At 32.1% G+C, this 20,823-nt stretch overlaps 1 protein-coding gene across 5 annotated transcripts in view; it reads right to left on the bottom strand.

The window, feature by feature from the left end:
* The window catches only part of LOC118201079 (speckle targeted PIP5K1A-regulated poly(A) polymerase-like), a 53,149-nt gene that overhangs the window by 19,103 nt on the left and 13,223 nt on the right, over positions 1-20,823 (bottom strand). Inside the window, exon 2 of one of the 5 annotated variants that reach the window (XM_035373103.2) lies at positions 6,603-6,713. The exons of the other annotated variants lie outside the window; for them this stretch is intronic. Within the exon in view, the coding sequence (XP_035228994.1) occupies positions 6,603-6,620 (18 nt within the window). The 5' untranslated portion in view covers positions 6,621-6,713. The remainder of the gene's footprint in view (positions 1-6,602; positions 6,714-20,823) is intronic. 5 annotated transcript variants of the gene reach the window in all.

The following is a 20,823-nucleotide window of genomic DNA, read 5'->3' as shown; positions in this document are numbered from 1 at the left end:
TCTGATAAGCCTTAAGCATGTGCAAGAAATAGACATTAGTATAATAGTAATTAGTAGCATTAGTATAATAAATAACTAATACAATCCAGGCTTAATTGTCTCAGTGCACAATAGAAGCAAGATAAAATTTAACGGAACAAGTTAGGATAGCTAAATTTGATGATGATAACCGCTAATTTTAAAGGTTTTCGGCTATCGCAAAACAAAGGTAAAATTTTCCAATTAACGGATTTTGTAAAGAAATTTGAAAAAGTGGTAATAAATGAAGATAACATAAAAGAAGTTTTTCATTTTGATGACAATGCTTCTCAATCATCAATCAATTAGCGAATCGGGAAATCTGTAGTATTGTTCTTGATCCAGAAAATATCGCTACCGATAGTGAAGAAAGTGACAGAGAAGTTACTGAAAAACGAGAAAATTTTTATTACAAGTTAGTCAGAATTCTCGAAACAGCAATTACAGGACTTCAACAATGTAACTAAACAAGAGATTATGTCTGTCTACATAACTAAAGAGAAAGTATTAGCATAAAAAACGAAGCAACTTAAACAACTTACATTGAAAGAAATGTTTAATAAGGTAAACAAATAAATATTAAGCTTTTTTTTTTTTTTTTTCTTTTTTTTCTTTTTTTTTTTTGTAAAGTTTGTTAGCCTTTAGATCATAAATACTTCATAATTTCATATTTTTAATTTTATAATTTCTACATGCCATCATACTAGATTTAAACTGATGATCTAATATCCAGAAAAATCCCAAATCCGGACTCGCCGAAGTCCCGACAAGTCTGGATTTCGGACTTTGTACTGTATATGTAACATAATATGCATAACAAAACTACACTTTAGCTTTTAAAACTGTAAAACTGAATTTTTTTTTGAAAATTTGCAAAATAAAACCATGATAATAAGCTAGAAAAGCTTAACTAGACAGTCAAGCTAAAACTAAAGGTGTAATTTAGTAATGTCATATTTCAACTAAAAGTCAATGAACACTGTAAAAGATAAGATTGCATTTATACTTTTCAACAGTGGTATTCCATTCCACATCCTTGTAAATACAAACCAAATGAACATTTCAAATAAAAAATATAGGGAGAATAATTTATTGGATCTTAGGAAAAAATTATTGTTATTATCATAACAATCTTCAATTTTAAAATATAAATGCTTTAGGTCAGGTGTTTCCAAACTTTTTCAGTTGGCAGCAAACTTAGAGGTTTACTATTTTGTCACAGAGCCCTAGTCGTGTTCAACGAAGTGTTGGTTTGCGCTTTACAGCCTGCTTACTACATAGTGTCATAGAAAATCACAAGCACAGAAACGAAAACAACCACAATATGAGGCTCATATAGGTATATATTAAACTGATACACAAGAATATTATATTGTTATTATTAAAGAAAAATAAGAAAAAAATCAATGTAACGACTGAGCTTGCTGATCTCTTTAAAGCGTGGGATAAGATTTGACACTATCACTCTCATTTTTTGTTCCACGCTGATCTTAGAACAATATTTGATCTTTATTACAGCTACAGCTGAAATTCTGGTTTCGCATAAATATGATGCTGCAAAAGGAATGAGAATCCTTAAAGCTTTTGAACTTAGAGTTGGTTATTCATTTTTAATGATTATCCAAAACTCTACCAAATCGGAATAAGCAAATGTGTTTTTAGGCTGTTGTTGCAAGAGAGGTCAGTGACACTCTCTTCTTCTTGTGAAGTGAATTCTGGTGGAGCTTAAGTATGGAAAGGATTTGGGATCCACGAATATTTCTCGATATTTTGTTCCACAAAGTATTTTGCAAACTATTCAGTGAGCTTCAAAAGGTGTTCCATGAAAAGAGACAGCAATTTTTGAAAGCTAGTGATCTCATTAGAGGTCATGTAGTTATGCAATTTGGGGAAACAATCTTGACTGCTATTCTCATTAATTTTTCTTATCCACAACTGCAGTTTTCTTCTAAACTCCACAATCTTCTCCAAACGTTTCAAGATGTCTACATTATTGCCTTATAGAGACAGATTCAAGGCATTCAATTTGTCAAATATATTGCACAAATATGCCACTTTTAGTAAAAAATTTGGTTTAGCAAAGTATTTGGAGTTTGCATGTCTTTCCTCTTGCAAAAAAAGTGTGAATTTCTTGATGTAGCTCGAATGCATAGGATAAAACATTTCCATGTGAAAGCCATAGTGAACTTCAGTCATATAGTAGGGGCTGTGTGTTCAGCTCCCCTGTCCATGCAAAGTTTGACTTTCAGCAGCTTAGTTTGTATGTAGTTTACTATGTCTATGATACGTTCTAAGACCAAATTCAATTCACAGCTCATTTTGATGCAAGTGTTTCCTTATGGATGATGCAATGGGTCCACATAGCATGTGGTGCTTTACTGCGAATAAGAGCTTGCAATCCTCCATACCTGCCAGATATTAATCGAACACCATCAGTACACACACCGATACACTTTTCCCAATCTAAATTATTTTCTGTTATAAACTTGTCAAGGATTTCAAATAAATTTTGAGCCATTGCGCCTTCACTGATGCTTTTATAGAAAAGAAGGTCTTCAACAATAATATTGTCATCTAGAAAACATACGTAACAAATAAGGTATGCATCTATACTATTACTGTCAGTAGCCTCATCAAGTTGTAAACCAAATTCCTTACCTTTCATTTTCTCTATTAATTGGTCATTGAGGTCCTCAGCTATATGACGGATTCTTTGACTATAGTATTGTTAGGTAAAGGTACCTTTGTAATTAGTTATCCTGCTGATTCTCCTACCATAATATTAACTATATTGAGAGCAGCCAGTAAAATAAGTTCTGTGATGGTGTGAGGTTTCTTGCATTTTGCCACCCTGTATGCCACCTTGATTGAAAGATGCTAGCAGTGTGTTGCGCTAGGTACTAAAGCTTGCTAAGTGAATTTTTTTTTTTTTTAATTCTGCAACTTCCTACTAAACTTTTTGCTCGATTTTTCAAACATATTAGGGTGAATGGTCTCCAGATGTCGTTTTAGCTTACTTGGGAGCATACTCTTGATAGAATTTTCAAACACAGCACACATTGTAGTCTTTCTTCATGCAGCCATTATTTACTTTTACTGAAATAAAGCCAAAGTCTAAATAGCTACCATCGTATTTGTGATACTTCTGCCTTTTGCTTCCCAGCTACTTGCCAAGGCTTCTCTTTGATCGACTTGCTTATTTAATAAAAATTTTTCCATTTTGTGACTAACCTTTTATGAAAATGCAAAACAGCACAATTAAAACAAGGCAACCGAACTGCTCACACATATATGTGTAAAAAGATATTATAACATTTATCTATCCTGCGTTTGTAAATCACAACCCTCTGTATCACACACTTTTACTACTTCTTAGCAGTGAAATTTTTACACTTACAATAACCTAACTTGGCAATATGGCTTATATACTACCACAAATGAGTGCTCACAACAGCTCCTGTCAATGTGACGTGACGGTTGAATGCAGGCTTCTGGAAACCTCTGAGTCGGCTAGCAAAGAATTTGGCATGGCAAAAAACCAACCCAAATTCCACATGAGGAAGGAGAGCGCTGTTGTTGGTTTCCTATGCAATGAGCAATTTGTGCAGCGCAACCAATTTGAATTTAGATTTCATAAAAGAGTTAAACAGAATAAATAGCCCCTGTTTACTCTTCACTTCATCCCAAGGCACCATGACACACACTTTGGAAACCCCTGCTTTAGGTGAAATACAAACAATACATGATACTGTAAATGAATGCTTTTCTGCTATCCAGATCAAAATTTTTCACCATATTCTAATGTCTCTTATCATTGTTTGGTAATCTATTCTCCCCCTTCACAGTGTTAGCCGATGTAAATCATAGAGCTATCATTTTCGGCATATAATATGAAACAATTAAATCCTGGATATGCATTCCATCTTCACACATTTCAACAATTTCTTTTTGTAACTTCCATGGTAAATCTAACAATTTTCTTCATTGCTTGAGCAGGGTTCATACACATGTCTGCACGTGAAAATTAAGTACGTTTAAGGACTTTTAAGAATCATTAATGAAAAAAATTAAGGACCTATCAGCAAATGGGAGCTGAATAAATTGAATAAAAGATATTATCTATGGCTGAACTTCACTTTTGGAATACCAATCTAAGAATAAAATAGATCCATAAGTAATGTAAGATCCATTATTATTAAATATAATTATAAAACAAATTTCAGAATAAAATCAACTCTATAAAATTTATCAAGTAGCATTGAATATTTTACTCTTATAATAGTTAGACATATTTGAAAAAAGATAAGTGACATTTTATTTATGTTTTACTAAAAGTTAGCTTTATGTTGATGGTTTTTTTCATGTCTCATTTTGCCCCGTACTTTCTCAGTCTACAGGTTTAGTAAATAGCAAGTAGATTTTGTCAAACGGCATAGGTTAAAATGAAAAGCTAAATCATAATCAGCATCATTCATAAAAGAAGATTTGTTATTGCCAGCACTCCTTCTTGCCAAGAGAGAGAGAGACCTGTTGATCACAGCAAACCTAAAAGCCTGATGTAGGCACCATTAGCAAGTTTTGAAAGTTAGCTGTGCTCTCTCTGACTGATGCAATTAGTGTCATAGTTCATGCAGAGTTCCTGGGATTGTAACCAGTTAATATATTTTAAGGTTTCAATATGCCACTAATGCACCAGATGTGACAAGTTGTTTTGTATTATTTTAAGTCTCACTAGATGCAAAGAATAAGTTTTACATTTTTGTGCTGTGTCTTGTGGTTGTGACCATAGTAAGGATTAATGAAAAGCAATAACTTGCTTTAATATGCAGAGATAACTTTTAAAGGTGAGCAATTAGTTACAAATAATTAAATTAAGTAGTTAGATACCCTTAGTCTGTTTAGATCTACATGGGCCCTATTAATATTTGTTAAAAAAAAAAAAAGAACTATTAAAATCACAATCTAATAACATTTCACAGTTTAAAGTACATGTAATTTATGACATTGATTCTTAAACAATATTACAATAATTACACGTTAAAAGCTACAAAACATTCATGTTTTGTAGTAACAACACACAACAATAAATATTTATGTGTCATTTTAATTTGAAGCCTTCCCAGACATTTTGGCTGGAATTTTCAATCAATTTTCTTCTCTTTAAACATCTCTAACAATTAGAAATTTGTTCAATATGTAAACCAATGTTCCCACCAGTTTATGCATGATTTATCTCCTAACTTGTCAATCTCTTTACAGTGAACCTAATGAGCTTTTACTTTATCTGTTAAAGGTTAAATAGTCCAAAACCCCTGACAGATGTGAAGCAAATTATCACTATGTCTGAGAGTAAATACAAAATCACACAAAGGTTTAAATAAACCTCTTATTTATAAAGAACTTAACATACAAACACGTTCTTATGCTGATAAAATCATCTACAGTTTGGAATTAAACAGGAACGATTAAATTCAAACTAAAAATGTGGACTACATAATTTAATTTTAATCTAAGCTGGCTCAGTAACTCTATTACCATAACAAATTCAAATGTTAGCAGCAGTAATGCAAAGATGGATAATTACAAATTACCAGAGCTGGCAGGAACTAATGCATGTCCATGTGTCCATGTGTGTCCATCCAAACTAATGCGTGTCCATGTGGAGGTCAGAAATACACTCAGTCTTACAACCCAAAAGCCTCAGTTGAAAAACTATATGATTTGCATTATATTTAGAAAATGGAATGGATAAGTCATAGTAAAGGCTAAAATTATAAACAACTGGTTAATTTAAATAATAATAACTGTACATATCTTTGAAGGATAATATTCTTCCTCGTTATGCATTCAATTTCTTTCTTCAAGTCATTTTCTCTTCACTTTAGAATTTGTGTATTTAATTAAATATTTATGTTATTGTAGAAAACTAATTGCATTTAGAATGTAAAGAAAGAGCTCCTTGTTTTATTTCTTTATAATATAAACATTCAGAATAAATATGAAAGGCAGAATATATATAAATAAATAAATAAAATAAATATGAAAGGCATATCAGAATAATAATGAATATATAAAAATAAATATGGTAAAGGCCAGTTACAAAGCAGTTATGGCAGAAATTTTAGAATTTAGTGACACACCAAGCAACAAAATCTAGAAATGGCAAAACTTTTAGAATTTAGGACAGGCACTAGGAGCAGAATTTAGGAAGGCACTAGGGAACAGAATTTAGGATCCACAGAGATTGTATCAGGTGGGAAAATGCCTAATGCCAGTGCATGATGCATTGAAACATACAAGGTGGATCTTTTTTGTCAGTTTTTAATTTCTTTACTCATAGAAAAATTCCTCTTTATAAATGCCTGTCCATGCAAAAAGATTAGCATCGTTTTTGATATTTTCCCTGCTTGTGTCTAGTGAAAAGTTAACAAAATAAAGGGAAGATAAACATGTTAAGAAAAAGATTTCTAGTATCAGAAGTACAATATTTAAACATTATATTTTCATTGCCCTTCCAAATATTCTCCAAAATATAAGAAATTCATCACAAACTTTCTGCAAAATACAGCCATTATGTGTTATACCATGAGGACGTTTTTCATTTTGTCACATTTTCTAGGATCTTCTATAATTGTGAGTCTATAAATCTTGCCTTCAAATCATTCTAAACTTTCCATGTCGCAATGCCTAAAATCCTAAAGAAAAATTAGCCCTATCAATTCCGTAACAGAAAAAAGTCACAACTATTTTGAAAAAAAAAAAAAAAAAAAAAATGAAAGGAAAAAAGTGTAAAATTAATTTTACAGAGAAAACTGATGCACATTCTGAAAATCCTGAGACAATTAAATGGGAAAAATTTTTACCATGAAAATATTAAAAAGAAGACATTTTTGATGAATTGCATAGCTATTTTGCTTTTGCTACGAATTGTTTTGCAAACTGTGGTTTATAGCATTTATTACCTTGTTTATTTCTAAGATTCAAAATACTGTAAGTCGTGAAAATGGAAAGTAAGGTCACGCTATAATATGATAGCGAAAAAAAAGTTTTATTTTAATGCTATTCCTTAAATATAATTTCAATATATTACCATTATTTTAATTAAATTTTTCAGTGTTATAATGTTTTTAAAAAAATTGTCATTCATTGATGAATTTGAAGAACTCTTTGAAATAGAGTGATTTGCATAAATTAGTTTTTGTTAAAAGATCATTGAAAGGTAAAGCAAAACTATTTATTCAGAGTGAACCTAAAGTTAATGACTGGTGTAAGTTAAAAAAGCTTTTGAAATCTGAATTTGGTAAAGCTTTTAACTCAGCTGAACTGCATGAAATGTTATCTAAGCGTAAATTAATGCCTAATGAATCTTTAGATGAGTATTTTTTGAAAATGAAAGAAATGTGTTCGCAAGATAATATTGAAGATGCTTCACTAATTAAATATGTCATAGATGGTATTCTCGATTCGGTGGTGAGGAAAACTGTACTATATGGTTGTGAAACAATAGCTGAATTTAAACAAAGGCTGAAAATTTATGACAGAATGAGATCGAACAACGATAAGTTTAAAAATTTGAAACCGAAATTAGACACCCAAATTAAAGATAGACGTAAGCTTGCATTATCAAACTGAAATCAATCTAATGTAACTAAAGTGAAGTATTTTAATTTCAATGAACTGGGTCATAAATCTTCTGAGTGTAAAAACAAATCGAGTGGGATAAAATATTTTAAATGTAAAAAGTTTGGGCATAAATCGACTGACTGTCAAAACAAGAACCCCGAGAAGCAAGCATCTTTAGTACAGCAAATTTCGAATAATAGTAAAAATATGAAGACTATAGAAATAAATAATCATTTAGTTGATAGTCTAATTGACACTGGTTCGGCTGTTACAATATGCAGTGTAGAGTTACATAAGCAAATTGGTTCTCCAAGTTTAAATTTTAGCAATATCACATTGTTCGGTATCGAGGAAAAGCAAACGTATCCCATTGGCTTTTTTATTGCTGATATTTTAATTGATGGTTTTTTCACTTCATACAAAAATTTATGTTGTCAAGTCATTATGTAACCAAATTGTAATAGGATTAGATGAAATGAGTCAGTTTAACTTTTCCTTTACCAAGAATGGCCTTCAAATAATTTCTCATTGGAATAAAAGTACTTGATAAAAGTAAACTTGATAATTGCTGAGTCAGTTTGTTGCGTTATGGGAAATTTGAATATTGCTGTGTCATTGAAGAATGTTTATGAACTTTTGCAATTGCCTGGCATCCCTGTTAATGTAAACAATAATCCTGAAAGCGGAAGTGACTTGGAATTTAATTACCTTTCACATCTGGTGAATGCTATTTCTGTCAACGAGATTGATTTATTGCATATTTCGAATGTGGAAGATAAAGAAAGACTTTTAGATTAATTCATTCGTACCAGCCTCGAAAAAATAAGAAATCTGACTTCAAGATGCAAATAAATTTATAAGATGAAATCCCTGTCTGTCAAAATAGAAGATACATATCTTCCATGGAACAAAAAAAAATTGTTGACGAGCAAATTAAAGAATGGTTGAATGATGGTATTATAAAGCCTAGAAATGATAATTTTTCGGCGCCTATAGTTTTGTGTAACAAAAGGGATGGTTCCAAAAGATTATGCATAGATTATCAGAAATTAAATAAGATTATTAAAGACAAATTTCCACTGCCTTTAATCCCAGAAATACTTGATCGGTTGGAACAATCAAAGGTCTTCACGACACTAGATTTGTAAAATGGCTTTTTCCATGTAGACATGGTGTCCGGCGATAACATCGCGGACGAAAACGTCGCGGAGAAACAACGCAAGGCGAAAACGTTGTGCTACAAAACATCGTGGGAGAAAACATCGCAGTTCTAAAATATCGTGGTACAAAACATTGTCGTCGAAAATAAAGCGGTTCAAAAACTTCGCAGTTTAAAAACATCGTCGGCGAAAATATCGTGGTAAAAAATAACGTATCTACAAATCATCACATGACAATAACATCGCAAACATGCTTTTTTCAGGCTTTAATAACTGTAAATGGAAATATGGTTCTCATAAGGATTTGTGAGCGCAAGATGTAAAGAAGGATAATTTTTACTTTCACAGTTTTTTATTTACTAATAAATTTTTGCTAAAAAAGTTAAATTATTGCATTAATTAATTAAATGCAACTTATAGATTATACTTTTCATGAAAAATTACCATTAAAAACTTTATAAAAATGATTTATTAATGGCCTTTGTTAGTTAACTATGTCGGTTTAAAATTCTATTGAGTGCTATAAGTTGCATTAATTTTCTATGCTTAAGTTTCCTTCTTATTTTCTCAGCAAAAATTTATTAGTGAATGAAAATTATGAAAGTAAAAATTAACCTTCTTTCCATCTTGCGCTCACAAATCATTATAAGAATATCCATTTACAGTTATTAAAGCCTGAAAAAAGCATGTCTGCGATGTTATCATCATGCGATCATTTGTAGATACTTTATTTTTTACCACGATATTTTCGACGATGTTTTTAAACTGCGAAGTTTTCGAACCGCTTTATTTTCGACGACGATGTTTTGTATCACGATGTTTTAGGACTGCGATGTTTTCTCCCACGATGTTTTGTAGCACGACGTTTTCGCCTTGCGTTGTTTTCTCCGTGATGTTTTCGGCTGTAACCGTAGACATAGATAAAAAATGCACAAAATACACCGTGTTCGCAACACATAATGGTATTTATGAATTTCTTAAAGCTCCTTTTGGTTTATGTATTAGTCCAAATGTTTTTCAAAGGTATATTTAGTCAGTATTTTGTGACTTGCTAAATGAAGGTGTACAGTCAAAAGTCGTTAATTCGGCACCCATAATTCGGAATGATCTATAATCCGGACCTCAAAGCTAAAAACTTTCTGAACATGCTCCGCGTTGACACATGCGTATAGGCGTTTACGCGTGCGCGTAAGACCTCTTACGACTGCGCATTTGCGTGTGCGCAAGCGCAGAATACGTTTTCACGTGTGCGTTTTATGTATAATGGACAGTGTAAGCTAAAATTATATAATTATCTATTTCAGTTAATGTTGCAGATTGCATTATTTTTTAATCTTTGAATTGGATTCGGCTTATTATTTTTTGCAGACTGTAAGAGCAATACTAAAAAAGTAAACTTGAACTTTCGATTATGTCAAATAGAAATTTTGATTCTGGAGCTCCCAAAGGATCGTACAAAATGAAAGTATGTTTCGATGTCCATCAAACAAAAAGTGGAAGTGCTGCAAAAAATGGATAAAGACATGAAGAATGTGACAGAGAGGTTAGTGAAAACGAAAAAATTTCGATTGACAAGTTAGTCGGTATTCTCGGCACAGCATTTAACGGGACTTGAACAGCGGAACTTTGTAAGTGAACAAAAAATTATGTCTGTTTATAGAATTAAAGAGAAAGTATTATCACATAAAACGAAACAACTTACATTGAAAGAAATGTTTAATAAAGTAAACAAATAAATATTAAGCTTTTTTTTGTAAATTTTGATACCCTTTAGATCATAATTGTTCCTTATTTCATAAATTAGGGTTTCATATTTTTAATTTTAGAATTTCTGCATGCCATCCTATGCGATTTAAACTGATGATCTATAATCCGGAATCGTCGAAGTCCCGACGAGTCCGGATTAACGACTTTTGACTGTAGTTTAAATAATAAATGTTTTCAGTGGAATGCTCTTACAATGTAAAAATTCTTAATTTAGGGGGGGAAAATGTAATAAGGAGTCCAGATTAACGACTTTTGTCTGTACTAATTATTTAAATGGATGATATAGCCATACCGGCTAATGATGAAATTGAATGTTTAGAGGAATTAGAAAGAGTATTCAAAACTGCTTCAGAATACGGATTACAAATAAATTTTAAAAAGTGCCAATTCTTAAAGCGAAAAATTGAATTTTAGGGACATGTAATTGGAAACAGAACTATTCGACGATCACTTTCAAAAACTGTTGCTGTTGAAAATTTTCCGCAATCGTATAATTGTAAACAACTACAAAGCGTTTTAGGACTAACAGGATATTTTCGTGAATTCATTCCACATTATGCTAAAATAGCTAAAACTCTTAGTGACTTACTTAGAAAAGGTATTGGTTTGAAGTTCAATTCCGAACAACAAGAAGCTTTTTGTAGATTAAAAGAAATTCTCTCACAAGCCCCTGTTCTACATATATTTAGGCAAGGATATATATTAGAACTTCATACTGATGCTAGTAGTTAAGGCTTTGGTGCTGTACTACTCCAATTATCTGATGTTGGTAGTTATCACCCAATCCAGTATATGAGTAAGAAGACTTCACCGCAGCAAGACAAACTCTGTAGTTAGGAATTAGAAGCCCTTGCAGTTATAGAAGCTCTTAAGAAGTTTAGAAACTATTTGTTAGGGTCTAAATTCAAAATTGTCACTGATTGTAGTGCTTTTCAGAAAACTTTAGATAAGAAAGATTTAACTCCCAAAATGGCAAGATGGGCAATGTTTATTGAAGAATTCGATTAAGAAATTGTACATCATTCAGGAAGTCAAATGAAACATGCTGATACTTTAAGTAGAAATGCTTTAATTTTAACATTATACACATCCGATTTAACTGAGAAGATTCGGTCAGCACAAGAACAGAATGAAGATGAACATGTGAAATTGATCAAGAATTTGGTCGAGAAAGGAAAAGAAAATGGATTCTTCCTGAGAAATAGTATTTTGTATAAACTGGAAAATGGAAAAGATATGCTAGTAGCGCCAGAAACATTACAAAACGAAATCATACAGAAGGTACATAAAAAGGGTCACTTTGCTATAGAGAAAACCGTGAATGCTGTAGAGTAAGAATTCTATATTCCGAAACTGAAATGCAAAGTTGTAAAAGTAATTGCGAACTGCATAGAATGTATACAGTACAACAAGAAGCAAGGAAAAGCAGAAGGATTTCTTCATCCTCTACCGAAAGAAAATGTTCCCTTGAGTACATACCATGTTGACTTTATGAGACCTCTTCCATCGACGAACAAGAGATACCAACACGTTTTAACTGTGGTCGATGCTTTTACAAAATTTACTTGGTTCTATCAAGTGAAATCACCAACTATGCAAGAAGTCATTTCAAAATTGAGGCAACAGCAGACTGTATTTGGGAATCCAGCCTGAATCATTTCTGATTGAGGTAGTGCCTTTACATCGAAAGAATTTTCAGCTTATTGTATGGAAGAAGGCATAAAACATGTTAAAATTACTACCGTATTCCAAGAGATAACGGATATATTGAGTGAATCCATAGAATTTTGATTCCTGTTTGGTCAAAATTATCACATGAGGATTCAACAAAATGGTTTAAATATGTTCCAGATGTTCAGAGAATAATCAACAGTACAACTATGAGAAGTACAAAATATTCACCGTTTGAGCTTCTCATAGGCACGAAAATGAAGAACAAGGAAGATCTGAGAATTAGTGAAATATTAAATGAAGAATATCTAAAGCAGTTGATGCAAGAACGTGATGAAATGAGAGAAGATGCGAAAAACAATATTTTGAAGCTACAAGAAGAGAATCATAAGCAATTTAAAAGACGGAAGAAACCGAGACTGTACAAGATTGGCGACTTGGTAGCCATTCAGCAAACTCAGTATAGGACTGGTTTGAAACTACGACCTAAATTTCATGGACCATATAAAGTCATAGCTGTTAAATCAAATGACAGATATGAAGTTGAAAAAGTAGGATGCTATGAAGGACCGAATTTGACATCTACTGCCGCTGACCATATGAAGCCATGGTCAAATTTATTGATGATTGTATCAGCTCAAATCTAAGGACCTGATACTCTCTTTTTCTGTTTTTTTTTTTTTTTTTGTTTCTTTTATTCTCTTTGCAGGTACCTCATGATGATGGTGATGTCCACTCAAGAGACATCGACGACGATGCCCCGCAAGATGGCCAAATGTGGGAGTAAATTCATCGACTCCGTTTACTTCTACTTCCACTCAGCAAGGCATGATGACTTAGCTCAGCTTGCAAAGTGGCAGACGACCATTGGAAGTGCTGGAGACAACTACAAGACTTGGTGGGAAACAGACGGTTTCCTTGGAAGCTAAAGTTCCTTGTGTTACAAGCGAACGATGCTTGTCTATTGCCTATAGTTAGCTAAATAATAGGGCAGATAGGCTCTTGAATGTATTTATTGAGAACTGTGAGTTAGTCATCGTATAACAATCCTGTAGACTGTGTGGACTGAGTATAATTATTATGACATCACCTGCAATATTAATTTTTACTTACCTTTTTATTACTTTTATTTATTTCTTATTAGGAAAATAAAGCATTTAAAAATGCAACAATCGTGCTCTACCACGTTTTTTGAAAGTAAACCCCACATATATATTTTAATGCATAATTATGAAATGCTTATGTTTCACTTCTTTCTCAGAAACTCAGGTATCCCACTCTTTATAATAGAAATAGGAACAAATTATAATCAATGAGCCAATTAACTCATTCAAAAGATGGCTATATTTTTCAGTGAATTGCCAAAAATATTCTTCGAAAATGCTAATTCAATGCTAATTCAGAGTCAAAATAGCCGTGGTAAAAACAAGACAGAAATTTCAGGTGATTAAAATTAAAGGCCTTCTGCTCATTTTGGGCAAAATTAAGGATTTTTAAGGTCCAAAAACATAAGGACTCTTAAGGACCATATAAACCCTGTTGAGTGTTTTCATTAACTTTTCTAAAACTCACTGTTCATGAATTTACAAAAAAATTCTTCGAAAACACAAAAAAAGGCCTTCTGCTCATTTTGGGCAAAATTAAGGATTTTTAAGGTCCAAAAACATAAGGACTCTTAAGGACCATACAAACCCTGTTGAGTGTTTTCATTAACTTTTCTAAAACTCACTGTTCATGAATTTACAAAAAAATTATTCGAAAACACAAAAATCACTTGAAAATTTAGGCTTATAACACTTAATAGCAGCAATAAAAGTGCTGATACTCATGGGTAATTATAAAATTATCTCAAAAGAGATAAACAAGGATGGTGCGCACATCTAGCCATATTCCAAACAAAGATCATATATCAAACAAACTGCATACTAATAAGGCATATATCAAATACATCAAGTTGAACGTATTCAAAGCAGGAGTATAACGAGGTACCATTATATATGATATTCAAAAATAAAATACCGTTATGTTAGAATTTGGAAGACATATTAATAGTTGAACCAACATAAAAAAATTAACTGTTGTACTTGGAACAGAAGTATGGTCAAAATTCTTAGACTGCTTGTGCAATTAGAAAACATAAAATATTAAGAAGCTACATAGCATTTACAATTAGTTCAAGGGATAGTTTGAAAATTCTAAATTTATATCATGAATAAAATACTAAAGTAAGATAAGAAGCTGCAAATCAGCTGAAAATGCAGCATTGAGTCATACAAAATAATATAATAATAATACAGCATTAATTATAGAATTTCATTAATGTAATAATATTTGGTCTACCGGAAAGTTCTGTCCATTTCTATGACAACAATTTTTTATATGTAAGTGCATGCTTATTTTTCACGTGTTTGGCTCTCTATTTTTATCTCTTTATATATATATACTGACGTAGAAAATTAACTTGAAAAAAAGTTGATTCAAGTTAGTCTTAAGTGTGAAGCGATAGTGTACCCATGGCTACTTGATAAAGTTTATTTATGCCACTGTATTTTATATGAATTCCAACAAGGAAGAAATGCTACAAAAGCAGGTAGAACTTTATTGAAAGTGTTTGGTGAAGGTGCAGTTTCTGATAGGACACGCAGAAGATGGTTCGAAAAATTTTAAAGAGGTAATTTTGACCTTTCTGATCTGATGTTCTGGGCGACCATCTTTGATCGACGATGATGTTGTTGAGACCATATTGGAGCGAGATCCTTTTCTGACAACATCGAAGATGGCAGAAAGGCTTGATTTAGCTCAGCAAACCATTTTCCGCACCAATTCTATCTTCTGAATATGGCCCAATAGCCATATTCAGAAGATAGAATTGGTGCGTAAATATTCAAGCTGGGTGCCACATGAATCAAGTCAGAAGAATTTGGATGATCGAATTGTTAAATGCACATCTCTGCTTGATCGGAACAAAATCAAACCCTTCTTGAACTGGATGGATTGGATTGGATTATTCAATTATGGAAAAGCACACGAGGGCTATTTGCCTAAAGGGAGGAATGCTTTCGTGGAGGACTTTCTAAGGGAAACTGGCTCGTATACATGTTACACATGAGGAAAACGCCCATGCAACCAGCCCGTTCGTGGGATTTGAACCTCGGACCAAACTACCAGTGTTCAGCATCTTTTACCACTCGGCCGCTGGTGGGCCTTTTCTTGAACTGGATGATAACTGGAGATGAAAAGTGGATTACCTATGAAAACATCGTAAGGAAAAAGAGCATATTGTGACCCTGGAAATACTAGCCCTTCCACCCCTAAACCAAATTTGAATAAAAGAATGCTGTGTATATGGTGGGACATTCGAAGATCAATACATTACGAGCTTTTAAAACCAAACAAAAAGCTCATTTCGGAGAAGCATTGTCAACAACTGGATAATTTTAAGACAGCAGTCCAAAAAAAAGAGACCACCAATGTTCAATAGGAAGGATATCATACTGCAACATGATAATGCCAGGATACATGCTGCTTTGGGGACTCGTCAAAAAACTACAGAACTAGGCTGGGAAGTTCTGTCGCATCCACCATATTTCCCGGACTTAGCACTCTCCGACAATCACTTGTTTTTGTTCTTACAAAATTTTTTGAAGGGCAAAACATTCAAAAATGAAGAAGATATAAAAAAAAAGCACTGGTTCACTTTTTCGCATCAAAAGATAAACATTTTTCAAAAATGAGATATACAAATTGCCCTCACGCTGGCAAGAAGTCATTAATAATAATGGCAATTATATTATTTAATAAAGTTTATTGACAGTAAGAAAAATTTGTATTTTGTGTTATTCCAAAAATGTACGAAACTTTCTGGTACACTGAATACTATGAACTGATTAACCAGGAGAGATATTTACCCTATACAATAAAAAGTTAGAAATAATTGAGAACTTGTCTCGGTAAGAGAATGCATTTGGTGTATTTCTGCATTAGTGAGAAGTTAAAGGTTACCAATCTGCCCAAGTGTGAGAAACAAATGATTATCAATATAAATGCTTTTTCTTACTTGCATTATCTCAATACAGCAGTTTTTCATTGTATCAACATTCCATCATTGGAAAGAGATGCTATAGTTGATGTTTGAGGCATTATTAGCAGCAATTACTAAACCAGGGCCACCAGAAAGAGTCGACAAAAAGCAAATTTTTTTATATGTTTATATATGTTTTTCTTAATAAACCACTAGCTAAATGTATTAAATAAAATAACAAATAGAATTTTCCAATATGTTTCTAGTTATTATTTTAAGTTATTATTTTAAATATTAAGTTATTATTTTAAATAAATTGCTTACATAATTGCATTGAATATGATAATTAATATAGGTTTCTTACATATTAATGCAACCAACTTGGTGAAGTTTGGTGATTTTTTACAAATGAAAAGGTAAATGTTACTTGTCAGGTGGAAATTTTGTGACGTTTTTTAAAAAAAAGTTCAAAAACAGTCAATATTTATCATTATTCTGAAAACATAATCATATGATAAGAAATCACACTTCAATTTAAAATACAAGTTTTAATTATTAACTAAGGATTATATGATACAGTAAAAAAATAAAACACATCCTATGTGAAATTTTTCTGCAATTTTTTGCACTATTCTTCTCTTTATGTGCGCAGCCATCTATTTTCGCTTGGAGAAACATCACAGAACTGCATAAACTTAGGCAATGCTACCTATCTATGAATTAAATGTCATCATTGTTCCCTCTAACAATTTTGTGGGCAAAATTCTGCATTCGTGAAGAAAAGTTTACTGCACTTTCTAAAACTGCTGGCAAATTCCCCAAGCACATATTTTAAAATTGAGTTTAAGGCAAAAAATATCACTATTTGTCAATAAAAACCATTAGAATAAGGAATACATGAAGAAAGCATATGAAGAATGATGACGTTGCTTAAGTGAGGAACTGTTATGAGCATGGTTGCCAGAGTTTGGTACATTCTGAAAATTTGGTGACTTGTATTAAGGTGGTCACAATAATACACAAGTACCTTAATAAATATATTAAATAAGTTCTGGTGTTATTTTAAATAAACTGCTGATAAAATTATATTACATACTATAATACAAAAAATGTATATTAAATCATGTCTATATTTGTATACAGTACAAAGTCTTTAATCCGCACTCATCGGGACTTCGGCGATACCAGATTAGGGGTTTTTCCGGATTACAGATCATCAATTTAAATCTGGTAAGATGCAGAAATTATAAAATTAAAAATATGAAACCGTAATTTATGAAATAAAGAGCAATTATGATCTAAAGGGTATCAAAATTTACAACAAAAAAAAAAAAGGCTTAGTACTTATTTGTTTACTTTATTAAACATTTCTTTCAATGTAAGTTGTTTAAGTTGCTTCATTTTATGTGCTAATACTTTCTCTTTAATTCTATAAACAGACATAATTTCTTGTTCAGTTACAAAGTTCCGCTGTTCAAGTTCTGTAATTGCTGTGCTGAGAATACCGACTAATTTGTCAATCAAAATTTTTCCGTTTTCACTAACCTCTCTGTCTTTCTTCGTACCTTTATCCATTTTTTGCAGCAATTCCACTTTTTGCTTGATGGACATTGAAACATGCTTTCGCTTCGTAGATCCTTTGGCAGCTCCAGAATTGGAAACTCTTTTTGACATAATCAAAAGTTCAAGCTTAATTTTTATAGAACTGCTCTAACAGTCTGCAAAAAATAATAAGCCGGATCCAATTAGAAGATTAAGAAACAGCGAAATCTGCAACATTAACTGAAATAGATAATTAGAAATTTTAGCCTAGCTTATACCATCCATTATACATTAAACGAACATGCGTAAATGTATTATGCGCATGCGTAAATGCATATGCACAAGCATAAATGTGTTATGTGCAAGCGTAAACGCATATGCGCATGTGCAGAAAGTTTGTAGCTTTGAGGTCCGGATTATAGATAATTCCGGATTATGGACATCTGGATTAAAGACTTTGTAATGTATTAAATAAAGCACGTTTGATATATTGAATGAATTGGTGATTTATTATTTACGATAGTCAATTTTGTTTTCATGGATGTTTATAACATTTATCAAAAAGTCACACTTTCCCGAGCCCTAACTGCACCAGTGGTGTTTCTTATCACCAAGGCCACTACAGATGACAGTTCACAGCAACTGAACACTGTTAATAAATGTGAATAAAGTAAATTTTAAAAATATATATATAAAATAATAAATAAGTATTAATCACAGCCTACAAAATGGCACAAAAAACAATCAGTGATTTTTATAGCTTATTCTAAGATATGTAAGGCACTTGAATATGACTTCATGACAAAATATCACTTGAATAGTTATAGCTTGTTCTAAGATATGTAAGGCATCTGAATATGACTACATGACAAAATATCACTTAAATAGTTAGTCAGAGATGCATGGTTCCAAAGAGAATCAATTTTAAAAAAAATCAGACTTTAACAATTTTCATCACTCAATACCTAACAAGAGAAACTTAAAATTCTTACATGGGCTCCTCAGGAAAGAAATATCAGTATGTAAAATGTTTTTTTATAGCGAAAGTTATCATATCAAAGAGTGAAAAACAGAAAGAGAAAGAAGAAATGAAATATCCTCATATGATGTAAACCACGTGAGAACTTTTCAATGACTGTATATAAGTACTGCTAAAAAGATTTATCTATAATAAATTTTCAGATGCAAATTTCTAACACATACTTTTAACAACAAACAAACATTAATACATAGGCAAGTACTTAATCATAGAGATGTTAAAATTCAAAACAGCATATATCGTAAAATTTCTCTTTATACAACTCGTAAACCTAAAATTTTCACATCAGAGGAATGTGGTTTAGATCATATAATTTTAACAGCCTTCTCAGACCAGTTGTGCATATGACGGAACTGATATTTTATCTAAAATTTTTAAGCAGATAAATGACTAATTAAATGGAATATCTAAAAACAAAATAAAGAGAACATTTTTCTTAGAAGACCAGTATAAAAATCCTAATTTTTACCAAAAAGTGTTGTGACCAAAACTGCTAGAGTCTAAAAACTTATCTGATTCTTTTATTAACCCGGGAGAAGTCGCGCGAGGCACAGAGTCACCCCCATGCGTCAAAAATCAACAATCCTAACCGGAAATATTTCATTTTAATGAATCATCCTTTTAGTATCCTCGTGTTTGACACTCCCCTTGGAATGTGTATTGTTATTTTTGCTTGTTTTTCTTTTCTGCGAGAGAAGCAATCGTTTCTTGGAATCCATGATGGAATGGGGTGACTGAGTCACCCCGTGCGACCGTTACTGCTTCGAAATCTTTCATTAGTAGAAGTTTAGCTTCGTGCTCTCGAGTGTTGCCGTTGTGGTTTTGTTGGATTATTTGATAGATAATGGTTTACAAACGTAAATTTACTGAACATTAAAAAGAGATGGAACGTTTGAGAACTGTATTAGATGAAGTTGAGTCTTCTGAAGGAGAAATTGATCAAGATAGTACAAATTAATCTGATAAAGAAATATGCAGTTCTCACAACAGCGAAAGAGAATTTGAGCAGAATGATGAAGACGACGGAAATCCTGATTTAATAAAAAGTATTTTTAACAGCAAAAATAAGAGTTTGGCGGAATGGAAAACCAAATCAAAATGTGAAAAAGGTCTTCTCAAATTATAATAACTCATTTAGCAGGATTAAAAGAAACTGCATGCAATATAACGAAGCTTCCAAAAAGTTGAGAATTGTTTTTCAATGCTAAAATGATACAATCCATTGTAGAGTGTACAAATATTTATATTGAAAAAATATTACGACAAATGATGTGGAAATTAGAGCACTTTTTGGGCTTTTACATCTGTATGGCTTGCGTAAATCGTCACATAAAAATACGCATGATTTGTGGGCTACTGAAAATTGAAACAGGCATTGCAATTTTATGGAACACAGTGCCTTATAAAAGATTTAAATTTCTTCTCAGGTGTCTACGGTTAGACAATGTGACCAATCGTGAAGCTCGGAAAAAAATTGGACAAACTGGCGGCTGCGAGAGAATTTTTTACCGATTTCAATGAAAATTGCCAAAAGATATACCTTATTGGTAAATATGTTACTATCAAAGAAAAATTAGAGAAATTTCGAGGGCGGTGTTCCTTTCGTCAATATATACCCAGTAACCCATCAAAGTATGGAATCAAAATATTTGCCTTAGTAGATTCAAGAACTTTCTGCAGCTATAACATGGAGATATACGCAAGACAACAGTCGGAAGGTCCTTTTAAATTTGAAAATTCATTTGAAATTACAAAACACCTGTACACCCCTTTGTTTGGGCAGAAATGTAACAATGGATAATTGGTATACGAGTTATCCTCTAGCAAAAGAACTTTTGTCAAAGAAGTTAACTATTGTAGGAACCCTGAACAGAAACAAGGCTGAAATTCCCACCAAGTTCGTCCAAACAAAAACTAAGAACAGTTATTTATCTATATTTGGGTTCTAAAAGAACGCGACAATAGTATCGTATGTACCTAAA

This window comes from Stegodyphus dumicola, chromosome 4, assembly GCF_044657685.1.
Source record: "Stegodyphus dumicola isolate Sdum_Otavi_A_Nest chromosome 4, ASM4465768v1".
Classification (NCBI taxonomy): Eukaryota; Metazoa; Arthropoda; class Arachnida; order Araneae; family Eresidae; genus Stegodyphus; species Stegodyphus dumicola.
Note: the sequence above shows the minus strand (reverse complement) of the source record. Positions and strands in the feature narration are given on the sequence as shown.